General features: G+C 40.8%; 1 protein-coding gene across 1 annotated transcript; it reads right to left on the bottom strand.

Moving 5' to 3' along the window:
• Positions 1–7337: 7337 nt before the first annotated feature.
• On the bottom strand, positions 7338–13574 carry LOC144006367 (uncharacterized). Its single transcript, XM_077505172.1, has 4 exons — positions 12942–13574; positions 12517–12612; positions 12328–12426; positions 7338–12255 (listed from the first exon to the last, which is right to left on the bottom strand). The coding sequence occupies exons 1-4, from the start codon at positions 13270–13272 to the stop codon at positions 11969–11971; spliced, it is 813 nt and encodes a 270-aa protein (XP_077361298.1). The 5' UTR covers positions 13273–13574; the 3' UTR covers positions 7338–11968.
• Positions 13575–16954: the final 3380 nt, after the last annotated feature.

The following is a 16954-nucleotide window of genomic DNA, read 5'->3' as shown; positions in this document are numbered from 1 at the left end:
AAGGCACGCGGCGGCGGTGAGCAAAAGCAAGAGAAAAACAATGGACTGCAAGTTCATTGAAATCAGATAAGTGTTGTTGAGCACAAAGGCTGACAACGTGTGGCCCAAAAGAAGTACTGCACGCGCGAAAGCGGGGGCAGTGAATGGCAGGGCAGTGGCGCGCACCATCTGCATTGCAAGGGTGGGCAGGGTGGGTAACAACTTGCTCAGAAATAGGCACAACGCGCCAAGCAGATTGCAAAGAGCAACAGAGAGGTAATAGCTGGTTATTTAGTCCGTCGCGATCAAAACGATGATTTACGACCTGATTCGCTTTGATGTCCTTTGATGTCCTTTGATGACGTAGGATGAAACGATAAAAATGATCGATCGGAGGTCAAGAGGTCACGATCAAAGGCCTGTTATGACGTAGGATGAAAGGGGACGATAAAAATGATGGATCGGAGGTCAATAGGTCACGATCAAAGACTTTTTTTGTTTTTGATGTAGGAAAAAACGTTAAAAATAATAGAATTTCAAAAAGAGACGTGCGCCTGTATGTGCCTGTGTGTTCCTGTGCAACATGTGGAAGAGGGGAGGGGTGGTGGTGGGAAGGAAATGGCCGGCGTGGAGGAGGGCACGTCCGGCTGGCTGGCTATATTTCCTGTGCAGCATGATGAAAAATGAATCGACCGTGATAACCCTCTAGGGTGGGAAGAGACCTCCCGGAGATTATAGAGTACCGCTTTTGATAAAAATGTAAGAAGCGCCGTGGTAGGCCGATATGATTGATTTATCCCAAGAGAGAGGAATTGGGGGGTGTCAAGGTCAAAAGATCTTTGTAATATTTTAAAAAGGAGCTGTGACTGGTAAGTGTAACTGTACGCCGCATATGGTCAGGAAAGCGATAGAAAAACAAAAAATAGGTGGGGGTGACGATTGTTTTATGTCTTTAGACTTTGGGGCGATGAGGATGAGCTTTTTTTTTTTTCCTTCCAGATGTTAAAAAACATATGCGCGCGCGCATATACACAGACTCAATAACAGACTTATATTGGAATAAGATGTATGAATAAAAGAATAAAAAAAGAATGACGAAGGCTCGACTCTTTCTTTTTTTTAAAAAAAAGAAAAAAAATATGTAGGAGGGGCTTTTCGATACAGACATTTTTGTAAGAGTGAATTTGACGTGAACACATTCATACCTTGAGGTCTGGAGATAGAGAGACGGGCGAATCATGATTATGGAAACTTTTGTGACATTACAAGTGAGACATGTTTTAAAACCAAGAATTGAACCGCAGCAGCTCTTTTTACGGAGATTTCAACGCCCTACAAAGGAGACGCTGGAAGTACGCTGGGCCCTGGATGAAAAAACTTCTTGGGGGTATCGATTTTATTATAAAATCGGAGAGGTTTCCTTTTTTATGGAATATGATGGGAATGATAATATTTTTCCAAACGGCCCGTTTACGCTGAATTCTAATGACTGGGCCGTGCTGAATGAACTTATCCCGAAAGTCATAAGAGATTTTATTCTTTCTTATACAGAAGGTGGGGAATTAATATTTACTTGGCTATCACGTACCTCGAATTTTGGACGATGGTATTTTAGAGTGATGATTGAACATTGTAATATGCTGAATAGTGAAAACACCACACGACCTCGTGTAATGAAAACGTTGCAAGAGGAAGACGAAGAATATGATCATCAAGTAATGAAACAACATCAAGATGAGAATGGGGAACAGAGTTTGGTTGATGAGGAAGAGGAGAAAAGAGGGCTTTGCATGGTCCCTTTAGATAAATTTAAGAATCCTGATCATTTTTATTTAACGCTAGAATGCTTTAATACTGAATGCGGGGTGTTCTATAGACTCCTTACCATCCCATTATGTGAATGGGATGAGAAAATACGTCTTAAGGAATCTGCAAAGATTACTGAGCTCTTTTATTCTTGTCGTCAATGGGTTAATTTTGTAGGCACGAAAAAAACCCTTGATATTTGAATAGCGGCCGTTTTAGGAAAAAAAAACAAAACAAAAACTCCTCCTCCCCCATTCACCCCTCCTCATCCCCCTTCTCTCCCTTCCTTATGGCATTTGAAGCCCACCGCCCCATGCCTCCCCTCCTCAATACCCCACCTCCAAGATCCCTCCCACCTTTCTTCTAGCTGTCTTTTCACTAATATAAGGAGAGACGCATCAACTGTTGCTGGACAGAAACTTTGTTCTCTGAGAAAAAGTTTTTTTCTACCTCCTTTTTTTAAAAAAAAAAATGTCTCGACCCGACGCCCTGCCTTTGAGACGTGCTCTGTTTACGGACAAAGTATCCGTTGCTGTGCAAACAGATGCTTTGCATGCGGACAGAGTATCGGTTGGCGTCCAGACAGCATACGAGGGTCCGATTCTTATTGAATCAGGTCCTGAATGCTCGGATGACGAAGGCTGCGAGATGGACGACGCATGCGCCGGGGAATCAACAACAACAACAACATCACAAGATGGCGGAGCGACTCCCGGAACGCTTATTATGGAAGGTGTTTTGGAAACTTCCCCCAGCGAAGCCGCACCGACTGGTGAAAAGGAGACGCCCTTTGTGGAAGCTGTTTTGCAATGCTGCTACCCCGACTCCGCACCAAATGGTGAAGAAGCTTCGTTGGAGTATGATAGAGAAGATATCGATGCGATTGTGGAATACGGACAGGCTAATTTTGCCACCGGTCATTCGATTGATGACAATCAGTCGAAGGCGTGTGTTGAAGGAGTACCAGCTGCTGAAGGCGCGTCGGTGGAGTTTGACAGAGAGGATATCACGGCGCATATGGAATACGGACAGGCTAATTTAGCCGCCGGTCATTCGACTGATGACGAGCAGTCGAGGGCGTATGATGAAGGAGCGCGCATGGAAGATGTAGAAGGAGATATTGCTGGACTGATACCTCCGATGACTCCTCCCAACTCACCCGCTACTACGGATACCTCTTCTCCAAGGGATGCGATGCTCAGACCCTGTCACCTGCATATCTCTGATGAAGATTTGACAGCGGTGATCGCCGCTGCTGACGCGATTCCGCATAGATCAGCCCAGGAGGAGAAGTTATTTTGGAATTATCCGCCTGGCGAATGGGTGAATGATGCTTCTTATGATTGTATTAAGCAAACAGTTAGTTACATGTTGAGGTTTGCGATGATACAATATGCTAAAGAAATCTGTGTAGGTTGTAACACCGAGCATTTTATGCAGCCTAGACATTCATGCATCTTTTCTGAACAAGAATCTTTCTATCTCGCTAGAAATTTTTCAGGAATCGAAGCTATACTGTTTAACGGCCGATTCATCTCTACCATCCAACGTGTGCTGAAATTGATGAAATATCCCGGAAATATCACCACGATTACATCAGCAACACGACACATCTTGATTGATTATGCTAATGAGTCTGATGTGTTCGACCGTATTGAAGAAGTAACACACAGAGGCTGGAGAGGTTCTCTGCTCCCTAGAACAATAGATCTGATCTACACCTGGTATACTTTGTAAAAAAAAAAAATGGGGAATCTTTTCTGAAAGTTGACTATTCGCTATTATTACGGCGTGCATAACTGGGCAGAAATTTTAGAGAGATCGATTCTGTACACGCCCGATAGCGATGTGTCTCTTGAAAAAATGTCATCTGTTATGCAAAAAGTGAGATCTTTGTCAAATGCATTGTTTAATGAGCCGTGGGATTCTGTTGTACGAAATGTGATCGAAATGAACCAATCCAATATATCTTTAACAATTGAATCGATTTTAAATGTTTGGTGCAACGATGATGTGAATGTGGGGCATTTGGCACCTTGTATGTTGATTGTGCAAAGTACAAAATAGAAAAAAATCTTCCCTTTAACCTGTCTGAGGATTTGAATAAATTTCAACGTGTTATCGAGTTAAAAGTACAACCCTATGTGTTATTCCACTTCCTTAGTTATATTAATTCTTAGCTAAAGTTGCATGTTTTTTCTTTTTACGGAGATTAGTGTTGTATATCTTCATATGTAACCGTTTTTTATATGAAAGTGTTGTATATCTTCATATGTAACCGTTTTGCAAATTAAAAAAAAAAAAAAAAAAGTTTTTTATATGAAAGTGTTGTATATCTTCATATGTAACCGTTTTGCAAATTAAAAAAACAAAAAACAAAAACAAAAAATGCGTCTGTCTCGTTACTTTTCAACATGTATTGGTTTACAAAAAAAATCTTACTATCAGGCTCTGACAACAGGTTTGTACAACCACACGCACACACACACACAAAGGTCACCCCGAGGCCACGTCGGCCATTTCCTTCCCCTCCCCCCCCCCCCCCCCCCACAGACAACCACAACTTTGTACAAAAGCACACCACTGCCATCTATTGACAAATAAAGGTATAACACACACATACGCACACACAAAGGTCACCCCGAGGCCACGTCGGCCATTTCCTTCCCCCCACCCCCCACCCTCCCCCCACAGACAACCACAACTTTGTACAAAAGCACACCACTGCCATCTATTGACAAATAAAGATATAACACACACATACGCACACACAAAGGTCACCCCGAGGCCACGTCGGCCATTTCCTTCCCCCCCACCCCCCACCCTCCCCCCACAGACAACCACAACTTTGTACAAAAGCACACCACTGCCATCTATTGACAAATAAAGATATAACACACACATACGCACACACAAAGGTCACCCCGAGGCCACGTCGGCCATTTCCTTCCCCCCACCCCCCACCCTCCCCCCACAGACAACCACAACTTTGTACAAAAGCACACCACTGCCATCTATTGACAAATAAAGATATAACACACACAAAGGTCCAAATCTCTGCTGTTTAAAAAAAAAAAACTAGCCGATCGCGTCTGTCTATAAATACCAAGCTGTACCTAGCTATAAGTTATTTAAAAAAAAAAAAAAGATGGCCTTAAATAAACATATGCAGAAGCTATATTACGACCCTAAGCATCCTGCTAGCTTTGGAGGAATAGATCGTCTTCATAGAGAATTACAGGATAAATTAACTAAAAAAATTAATCGGAATATAGTAAAAGAATATTTAGCCGGTGAAGATACATATTCTTTACATAAACCAGCGCGGATTCATTTTCCTAGAAATAAAGTTTTTGTATCGCGCCATATGAGACAATTTCAAGCGGATCTATGTGATATGCAAGCATTGGCCGAATTTAATGATGGCTATAAATATTTATTAACAGTTATCGATGTCTTTTCAAAGCTCGCTTACGTACGTGTATTGAAAAGTAAGATGGCTGCTGAAGTTACAGAGGCATTTAATTCCGTCTTGAGAGAGTCCGGAACTCCGGCAAAATTACAAACGGATAAAGGAAAAGAATTTTTTAATAAAAAATTTAGTAAATTAATGAAGGATAAGAAAATCACACACTTTGCAACGCATAGCGACAAAAAAGCCCAGGTGGTGGAAAGGTTCAACCGAACTTTGAAAACGAGGATGTGGAGATATTTTACGGCAAAAAATACACGAAGATATATCGAAGTATTGCCAGATCTTATAAAAAGTTATAACGCAAGCTATCATAGTAGTATTAAAATGCGGCCTATAGACGTAAATTCAGCTACCGCTCGACAAGTTTTCTACAATTTATATGGAAAAATGAGTTTAGACGGAAGTAAAGGGCGGTCTAACGTGCTCCCTCAGCGAGTTTAAAAAATGCCATTGTCTGTAACGTCTTTTTAAAAATATTTTTATTTAATAAAATTCATATAAAAAAAAGATACAAAGTCGTACGTTTTTTCTTTATTATTGGTATACATTTATAAAATAATAACGTATTATTAAAATCCCTCCCATGTTATCGTAGTACGATTCTTCTTCTTGTTTTTCTTTTTTTTAACGTCATCACTTTCGGCTTTTATAGCAGGATTGTTTTTCAGACGTTTTAACTGTTCTCTGGCATTAGGGTTAGAAACTGCAGTTTCAGGTATATTGAGTTTGTAAAGCAGATGTAAAAAATCTATCCATCCTCGAGGCTCACGTCCGGTGATTTTCTTACCGTTCACGGTCAGATAGCTAAGTAAATCGCTCATATGAGATCCGCTAATAGCCTGACCCTTCAAAATAAACTCGCCTCGCTGGTTCCATACCTTTTCTTCGCGAGACGATATTTTTCTTAAAACATATTCAGCGTTTTTACGATGACGTAATGGGATGGCTTGTAACATCTCATTCCATAACCACTCCTCCCCGCCTCCTTCTTCTTTTCCATATCTCCTTCTTCTCCAAAAGCATCGCGTTGATTCTTCTTCTTATTTTCCATCTCTTCTTCTTCAAAAACATCGCGTTGATTAGGGAGAGTCAAAGTGAGCGGAACCAACTCACGATCTCTTTGTTTAAGCACCCCTAAATAACGTTGCATTAGCGCTTGATACATTTTAAGTTTTTGATATTGGTCCAACGAAACATCTTCTAGTATATCTCTCATCTTTGCGTCTAAATCATGTTCCGCTTTGTCACGGATGGTCGGCGCGGGTCTGCTGAAACGTTCCATTTCGCGAGGGGATACTAGAAACATTTTCTGAGTATTTTTCAAACTCATAACGTATTATTTATTGACTAAACCCCCTACTAGACTTCCAAGGATGGGTGCGATTGCGGCCAGTAGAGGGAGCAAGAATCCACCTTTTTGAATGAGTGATGCTCTTTTATGTCTCAGACTCTTTTTTTTATCCGCTAATATCCGGATAAACTTCTTTTGTCGCTTCAATTTCTTATACTGAGAAGGATTTAGAGGTATGTGCCCTTTTAATAGATTCAAAGCGATCTCGCAGAGCGCTTTAATTAGACTATCGGGGGCTTTGCGTAGTATAATAATACGTTTCTTAGGGATCGCTTTACAGAGAGATTGCAATAGCGATTTATTTTTTTTTAAAAGCTTCGACATTTCAACTTTTAGCGATATACGTTACAGGGAATTGATGAGGTAGTATTTGAGCACGCAGGCGAAGCGATTCTGAACACGTTGGCGTTAAATCTACTAATAAATAGCCGTGAGCTTCTCTCGTGGCGTCTTCAAAACTTTCTAGAAAATATTTTTTCTTTGTAGGGAATATTTGATTAGCCAGTATACTAGCTTGTAATTTATCACGAGGATTTTTAAACAATACCATATAATTGGTATTGAGGCTGATTGTTCTACTGTATTTGCCTTGATGGAAAATGTTTTGCGTCAACAACATAACGCTCATATCTTTATGATGTCTATACTGTGTAAATATTTTTACCACCTCGGGATTGTCGGATGCCTGGAAGATGAGATCGTCGAGGATAATCAGATGACTCTGATGGCTGGGAAACAGATTCTCATCATCAAACGACTCGGGCAAATCACGCACAAATGTAATCTTTTTATTCACTTTTGCAAGGTCATTTATACATCGTTTGGTTAGATGAAAAAAAAAATACAATATTCTCAGGGGATCTTTGCATCACATGTTCACAATTTTCCAAAACACTTTTCACAAAAAAAGTCTTCCCGCACCCGCTTGGGCCAGCAATTAAACATGAGAATGGAATTTGCAATCTCGGATCAAAATCAACTTGGGTCATTTAAATTTTTTTTTTTTTTTTTTTTTTCCTCCTCCTCAAATAAAACACAGTATCGCTTTAATAACCGAATGGAAGAGTATAACCATCGGATAGCAGACGTCGTTTGTCGTACACCACTTTGAACTTTTTCATAAATGAGCTGTTTCTCAGATGAAACCCCTTCTTATTACGTACAATGTTGAATTGGGGGGTGGTGATAACATCTGACCGCGCCCCCTCGGAACTAATGTATCCCTCCACCAAATCCTTGACGCTGTCAAAATTAATGCGTTGACACGCGTCGACATTTTGGGTGATACCTTTTACCTTCATTACAGTTTTCCCGCTATCCCGGGTTCTGTACGCGTAGCTCTTTGGTCCTGTTGAGACAAATTCTTGGATACTATCGCCGCAAAGTTCATCCGTCAATTGCCCGAGTAAATCGCCTGTAGGAAGCACGTCCTCATCCTCTTTTACCGAATAGATTAGACTATCTGTATCTGTATATAATACTCTAGTTTGTAGCTTTTCTAGATACGTGTACATTAACATGCGAGCGTACGCAGTGGTCATGCATGCCACAAAAATAATAGCTGACTTGGCAGAAGGTATTTGACAGTTTTGGTTGTAATTGTACTGTATCAGTGAGACTCGGTCATTGAGGAAATGGAAAAACTTAACTTCGTACACCCCCGAAAATAATAGATTGAAAAAACGATCAGAATTATTAACAATTTCTGTTTTATTTAAATTGTCACGCTGTCCGCATTTGCCCCAGAGAGAGTTCATACATAATTTAGACACCTGTCTTTTTGCCGGATTAAATGCTATTTTAGTAGCTTCGAGTTGAATACCCTGATTTTTGTGATAGTCGGCGATATACTGCTGTTTATCCTCTTCACCGATGACGTGAGAGGGAAAGCCGGAAGCCTCATGTTTTCCCTTGAGAAAAGTGTGCACATATTGTTTAAAAATGTCATTACTCGTCTTATCAAAATGCCATACTTCGTCAATTTGTGACACTGTGTACCCTAAATCGAGCGCTTTGATAAATTCGAAACTCACCCACACGCCCGACAGCGCTCTTTGCTCATCGTTATGCTTACATTCGCTTTTTTGATTATTTATTTCTGCGCAGGTGCGACATAGTGTAAACATTAATTTACCTTTAGTAGATTTATAGGGCAGTACCGGAAAGTATAGCCCTCTCGGCGGGTTGACTGTGGCTTTGATAAAACCAAAGTATTGCCTCGGATCTCCAAAATCTTTATAAATAATGCGAGGATGACCCAGAGGGTATGAACAGGTGCTATTAACAAAAGGGTACAAAGAAGTAACATCCACGTACAAAACGCGCTCGTTATCCGCGGCTGTATAACGCAAAACAAAGGCGTTTGTTCTCCCCCCAAAAAGCCCGTCGCGTGCTACAAGAGGTTCAGGGAATTTTGAATTACGCAAGAACTCTCTTATCTCAGGATCGGAACGCTTCATTTCCTTCCATACGTATTCGCGCATAACAGTAAGATGTACGTCGTGTTTGTAAATCAGATTGCGCATTTTCTTTTCACACGCTTCTAATTTTTCTGCGAAAGGTTTCTTAGTCATCGGACAAATCTTGGCAGGGTCAAAACATTCATGACATCCGTGATAAAAACATCCGAGGTATTCAAATACCCAGGCCTTACCGTTTATATTTGCATAACCATCAACATAATATTGGCCGATCTTAACTTCGCCTCCGTTTAAAGCGTGTCTTATGTCTATATTTTGACTATGCATTATCCACATTAGATATTGGATCGAGTCGCGCGAGAATGTCTTAACCCTTTGATTATAATGATCTGACGGACTAATCGCTAGAGTTTTAGGAAGTAGAAATTTAGTTCTGAAAACCTTCATACACGCCGACGCGATTGTTACAGCGTTAAAAGGGTCTACACCCGTACTATTTAAAAACTCCTCCCTAAATCGCTCACAGCCCATCTCTAAAATTTTTACATCGTTTTTGCAGTACATTAAAGATTCCTCCGCGAAATTAAAGACGCCTTTAGACGCTTTCTCGTACCATTTTAAAAATTCTGATCTTTGGGAGGTTGTCATGTGCTCTATACCATAATATTTTGGGTCTGGATAAACGCCTACATAATCTAAATGCTTTAGGGAACTGAATGAGTGGGGGAAGTACCCCTTCATTTGATCCTCAAACCCCATAGAAGTAGGCATTTTATTAAGGGCCATACTAAGAAAAGCTATTGAATCGATATATCGTAGTTTGTAATGTACATCTGTAAAACAGATAATTTTGCTACCTTGCATAATAATTTCGGGGGTAATAGCCAACTCGATCATTTTGTTAATTAAGATGTATGAATCAAAGGCTCTAGCATTATGAGCGATAAAGGTCGAGTTCTTAAAACGCGGATTTCTAAAATAGTCAATAAATCGTTCAACGCAATCTGTCCCTTTCCAATTTTTTTCGAAAACTCCCGATTTTGTACAGACTAGGTATGCTTTATGGTTTCCGTCCTGATCTATATAAGTTTCAAAATCATAGTAGATTATTATTTTACACGCGGGGACCTGTTTTAAAGTCGGCATAAAGCATTCATGAGGATCGTCATGATCCGACAGGATCTCCTCACACACCACGCAGCGGGTTGGAGGACAAACATGTTTTGAGGAATTATCGTTTAATTTATGGTACATAGAAAATCCGCATTTAAGACATTTTTTGTACGTGTCGCAATTACTCTTACCCGTTTCCTTCAGCTTTTTATGTTTAACATAACAGTCGTTATTTAAACAAGTTTTATTGCAATCTTGGCAATAGATAAGTTTTATCGGCTGTTGTTTACATAATGAATTAAGACATATATTACAATGCCCAGCGCAGTTATGAGTATTCCAGTTTTCGTGCCCTTTGTAGCAGTGTCTGCAGAAATATGTATTTCCGATAAAACCTTTGATTCGTTTTATTCCGTAAAAATGCTCCCCCAACAAAATCACAAACAAAGCATCCTCTGATTTCGGATATTGAGTTTCAAAAAAAGATAATGGTTTACAGCTATCATTTCTATACAAGACTACAATCTTGCGTTTAATAAATGATTCGAATTTATGTACGTCCGATAGACTAACGGCCGTTTGACAGCTTAGACCGACGCTTTCGTGTAAAAAGACAGCCCTTTGATTCGCTTGATCCGTCGTTAATGTTTCATCCAATAAGTATGCTATCGCCAGGGCAAAACACACCTTGTTATCTTTATTGAACGTTACGTACATGTGTTTCTTCTTTTTTCTTAGAATTTCACCGTTTGTAGATTGTAGCAGTTTTCGTTTAGACCCGCCACGCATATTGGAAACAATTTGAAATATAATTTCTATATTATTATTCGTTAGGTTTTCGCCATTAGATTGTACGAGTTTTTCTAGTAAATTATAAACCTCATTTACAACAATATCTGGATTATTTGTACGATGTAAAAGACAATTTATATTTCTATTATCGCTTATAAGCTCCGTCTGAATGACGTCCCCTTCTACGGTAGACCTAAGAACCTCGTTGATTATCTCGTTCAAATTATCATCAATATTTAAATAGAAATCTGCAAAATCACGGGGTCCGTCGGGGGTGGGTGAATATAAACGTCTACGAAATTCTATATTATTAAATAAGGGCCTTCTAACAATACCCCCACCCCCCTCTTGAGCGATATTGCCTATCGGATATTGTGATACAGATGGTAAAACGTGACTGTTTGATGTCATTTCATCATAAATTTGTAGCATTTCATGAGGAGGTATTGTTACTCGTTCAATATTTTCATTATCATTATATAGTATCGTTTGGATACTATTTTACGTAAATGGGGGCGGCGATAATGCTAATTCATCCCCTAGGTTTAACGTTTGAAGCATCAAATGACCGGTTACTCGTTCAATATTTTCATTAACATTACATAGTATCGTTTGTATACTATTTTGTGTAAATGGGGTTGGTGATAATGCTAATTCATCCCCTAGGTTTAACGTTTGAAGCATTAAATGATCGGTTACTCGTTCAATATTTTCATCATCATCAATACATGGTATCGTTTGTATACTATTTTGTGTAAATGGGGGCGGCGATAATGCTAATTCATCCCCTAGGTTTAACGTTTGAAGCATTAAATTATCATTAGGGTTTAAAATAGGACGATCGAGGAGGGATAGCATAGATTCTAGAGGGTCGGAAAAATTTTGAAAATGATCCATCTCACCCCTTATATTATCATTTAAATTCCCCTCACGACGTTGCGATCCGATGTTATAGTCTTCCATTTAAAAAAAAAAAAAAAAAAGGTTTACCGTTTAATATTTGAGGAGGTTTAAAACAGTATATTACACATATTAAAGAAGATCACATATAATACGTTTAAGTTTCATCGTCTTAGCCTCATAGACACCCCGCCTCCTTACGCGTCCGTTGTCATCGTAGAATGCAGGGCTAAATCTCCGACGTCTCCTTGACACCCCTCGGTAGATGTCGCTGCCGTCCGCACGTTCGTAGAATGCAGGGCTGAATCTCCGTTGTCTCCTTGTCACCCCGCTACTAGCATCGCTATCATCCGCACGTCGGGATTGTCTTCCCCGTTCGGTACAGCTGTCTGAAGATCTAGACCTCCTTCTGCTTCTACCTATATAGACACTTTTTTTTTTTTTTAAAAGACTTTAATTTCAAAATATATAAAATATCCCATTAATATTACCGTTGATGACCGAAGGTGAGGGTCTCCTTCCACGTTCAGCACCGCGATCTGAAGATCTAGACCTCCTTCTCCGCCCCCGCCTCCGTGTCGAATCTCTACCTACATATATACACATTAAAAAAAAAAAAAAAAAAAAAAAAAAAAAAAGACTTTAATTTCAAAATCTATAAAATATCCCATTAATATTACCGTTGTTAAATGAGGGGTGGGTTCGCCTTCCACGTTCGGCACTACTATCTGAAGATCGGGATCTTCTCCTCCTCCTTCCCCTCCTCGGTTCGTAATCTGAATATAAAAAGACTTTAAAAAAAAAAAACTCTCACAGACATAAAATATACTATCGTTATAATATAATTTAAAAACAAACGTTTAAGATACTCTAGTTTCACTTAGCGTTTCATTTAAAAAAAAAACACATACACCCACGCCCGCTCGATCAGCGCGAAGCCTTTTGGGAAATGCAGTCTTCCGCCATCTCGCAACCCTATACCACTTGGGAGTTGTAGTTCTATACCCCCGCCACGTATTCTAGTATTAGTTTAAAGATTATAAAAATATATTATAAACTTTTCTTAACTATACATAAAGTTAAATCTTATATAATATTAACTTACCGCACGATGTATTACGTCGAATAACGCTTATCCTAGCTTGTCCGGCGGTCAGCGATGGTATTATTTGCTGAACTTCCGCATCGGAAATATCTTCGATAGCGGATATCTGTCGTTCCGGGCCTCGCTCCCCCGTGGCCGACGCGCCGTGTATCTTTTCTCGTTGATTTTCAGGCAGATTCACGCTGGGGCTATTTAAGGAGGCTTGAACTTCGTCCGGAATCGTCTTGGTAATGCCACATGTGCTTGGCTCTTCCTCGTATGCGTTTACACGGTTCAAACGAGAACCAATCCTTGGAGTAGCCCCCTCTAGTGGTCTTTCACCTGTATTCATATAGTGTATCGATTTAATGGTCTTTTCGTAAATGGCCTCCGTCTCCCTTCGTAATATATCGTCTAAAAAAAAAAAAAAAAAAACTATAATAAAATATAGACATTATAAATATAAAAGAGAAGAGAAGATAACTCTCACCAAGATCGCCAGGACTATAGATATCACCCACTCCAATAACTAAATAGTTTTAGAAGACAGCGTTATATATTAGATTCTATAAAAAATATATAAAACTCATACAGTCTATAAACTATATCAGTGGTTACTAAAGTTTCAATAAAATATATTTACAATTTGTTATAATCCCTCAGATCTCCATCCTAGTATTTTATAAAAATTAGAAGTTACCTTCAGCCATCCTGCAATCAGAGATGAATCTTTAGGGGTCTTTAGAGGTCTGTAAAAATGCCTATCTGTGTAAGGGTTGGAAGTGCCTCGAAAAAAACATTCTAAAAAGAGGCGGTATAGACACATGGTCGTAAATTATTTTAGGGGGTATACTTTATTTTAAAAAATAAGTTACTTTCTACCTATTTAATAAAATAGAAATCGAATAACGCCCCTATATCATCATCCATCGTTTCATTGATATCAAACATTGTTTAACAATACAAACCCTCATGACAACGTTTAATACACAATTATTTTTTTTCAAAACTCATCTCTCACTCTGTCTTCCTCCTGCCATCTGAAACCCCATTCACCCCTCCCCTCCTCCTCTCTCCCTTCCTCGTGTCAATTGAAGCCCCCCCCCCCCCCCTCATTCACGCATCCAGAGCATGTTCACATTTTCTCCAACTGTCAATTCTTGGTTTTAAAACATGTCTCACTTGTAATGTCACAAAAGTTTCCATAATCATGATTCGCCCGTCTCTCTATCTCCAGACCTCAAGGTATGAATGTGTTCACGTCAAATTCACTCTTACAAAAATGTCTGTATCGAAAAGCCCCTCCTACATATTTTTTTTCTTTTTTAAAAAAAAAAAGAAAGAGTCGAGCCTTCGTCATTCTTTTTTTATTCTTTTATTCATACATCTTATTCCAATATAAGTCTGTTATTGAGTCTGTGTATATGCGCGCGCGCATATGTTTTTTAACATCTGGAAGGAAAAAAAAAAAAAGCTCATCCTCATCGCCCCAAAGTCTAAAGACATAAAACAATCGTCACCCCCACCTATTTTTTGTTTTTCTATCGCTTTCCTGACCATATGCGGCGTACAAAGAGGTAAGTCACAGCTCCTTTTTAAAATATTACAAAGATCTTTTGACCTTGACACCCCCCAATTCCTCTCTCTTGGGATAAATCAATCATATCGGCCTACCACGGCGCTTCTTACATTTTTATCAAAAGCGGTACTCTATAATCTCCGGGAGGTCTCTTCCCACCCTAGAGGGTTATCACGGTCGATTCATTTTTCATCATGCTGCACAGGAAATATAGCCAGCCAGCCGGACGTGCCCTCCTCCACGCCGGCCATTTCCTTCCCACCACCACCCCTCCCCTCTTCCACATGTTGCACAGGAACACACAGGCACACACAGGCGCACGTCTCTCTTTGAAATTCTATTATTTTTATCGTTTTTTCCTACATCAAAAACAAAAAAAGTCATTGATCGTGACCTATTGACCTCCGATCCATCATTTTTATCGTCCCCTTTCATCCTACGTCATAACAGGCCTTTGATCGTGACCTCTTGACCTCCGATCGATCATTTTTATCGTTTCATCCTACGTCATCAAAGGACATCAAAGGACATCAAAGCGAATCAGGTCGTAAATCATCGTTTTGATCGCGACGGACTAAATAACCAGCTATTACCTCTCTCTAGCAACCACTGTGTTGTTTGGGTTGTTCGATGACAATTTCAAGTGCGATTTCAAGTTCAAAGTCCGCGGTGAAGCTCAATGGTTTGCTTCAAAAGTGAGGACAACGGCCTCAATTTGTGTCATGCGTGGCTCAGAGGTGCAATCCAAGTCGCGTTCCGTAAGGTGGCAGAGTTGCACACCCTGAGTGGGATGTTCAACTTGGCCGAGGGGAGAGCTGGTGTTGCGAAGGTGACCTCTTGAGGGCATCTCGGAGACAACAGGCATGGTCCCCCCTTGAGCTGGGTGAGAGTCCTTGTGTGAGTTTTGTACACTCAGAACAGGTTCACAAGAAGGCTCTGTCAGGCTTACCGCATAACAATTGGCAGTTTTGGTCAGCGGTGCTGCTGGCAGAGGCTGCCGCACCTGTGACCAGATTTTACGTCGGTCGTAATCTATCAGGGGCTTGAAGCGGCCCAGCAGATCTTGACCAATGAGGAGCGGGACTGATTCCACAGCAGACACGTACACAGGGTGGACCAATTTGTGTGGTCCAATTGTCCAGTGTAACGTTGCCATGGAGTCCAGATGGGTGTTCGTCAGTGCAAATGCACCGATCTCCAATGAGCTGTGGTTGAGGCGGAGCATCCGGCCACTGTTCTTCAGCATGGCTTGAAGTTGGTTGAAGAGCGTGTTGGACATTACTGTAATGTCAGCGCCAGGATCAACCAAAGCGTCATAGTCTAATGTTTGTTCAAGTGTCGTCCTCAAATAGAACTTACGCGATGCACCTTTAATCTTGAGGTTACCTAAGAGCTGTTTGAATGGTTGATTTGACTCGGTAACAGGTGCACTGGCAGAAGGCAAAGAAGGTGCTGGATCCAGTTGGACTGAAAGAACGGTGTTGTCCGACACCTCTGGCTCATTGATGGCTGTCGGCTGACTGTCGTTGGACAATTTGCGCAGTCCATCAAGAACTTTTGTCCAGATGTTACTGTCAATTGAGGAGTCACCTGACGTGGATGGGGGCTCCTGAGGACTATTTGTGCGGGGAGGTTTCTTTTTGCGAGGTTTTGTTTTCGCAAAGGGTTTCTCCCGTTCACAACCACGGCTGGAGCTATGACTCAACCGCGCAGGTGCACTGCGGCCGTACTGGTGCTTCTGATGAGAACCATTTTGAGGCCGTTGTGCAGGATTTGATGGGGGAGCGGCGATGTCATCGTCGCTTTGCTCTGATTCGGACTGTCGTTCGACTTCGTCTGAATCACCTGCAACATGGTAAACAGAGGATTCCACTGATTTAGCAGCGTTTTCGCGTAAAAACACAAAGGCCTTGGATGCAAGTTCACGTAGCTCTAGGCTACTTAGCGTGCGAGGACAAGTTGTCACGCCCAAGAGGCGGCTTGTTCAGAAAGAGTGTTTTGAATTCTACCTGTTCTTCCATGTTGGGTTCGTTACGATGCCCAAAGTATGCCTTGCGCAGGCGACTATAATACAGGCTGGGTGATTCCTTTCGGCCTTGTTTTACTGACCAGGCAGCAAGAAAGCTCATTGCTGATACTGGGCCATCAAATTCACGAGACAATGCGTGACACAGTGCTCGATAATCATTCAAGATGTGGATCGGCTGGCGGTCGATCCAATCACTTACTTCTCGAGTTGACGTCAATTTCATGAGGTAAATCTTCTTCCGTTGTTGCCTGTGGGAATCTCCTCAAATGAAAATCAAGGTCTTTGAGGTACACTGAAGTGTTATCAGAGCAATCTTGTTTTGGCTGAAATTTCTGAATGTGCTTGGCAATCGTGTCTAACTCTTTTGTAGACATGCCTGGTTGCGCCACATGATGAGGTGAAGAAGCATCTGCTTGTTGAGCAGGA

Source organism: Festucalex cinctus, chromosome 18 (assembly GCF_051991245.1).
Source record: "Festucalex cinctus isolate MCC-2025b chromosome 18, RoL_Fcin_1.0, whole genome shotgun sequence".
Classification (NCBI taxonomy): domain Eukaryota; kingdom Metazoa; phylum Chordata; class Actinopteri; order Syngnathiformes; family Syngnathidae; genus Festucalex; species Festucalex cinctus.
Note: the sequence above shows the minus strand (reverse complement) of the source record. Positions and strands in the feature narration are given on the sequence as shown.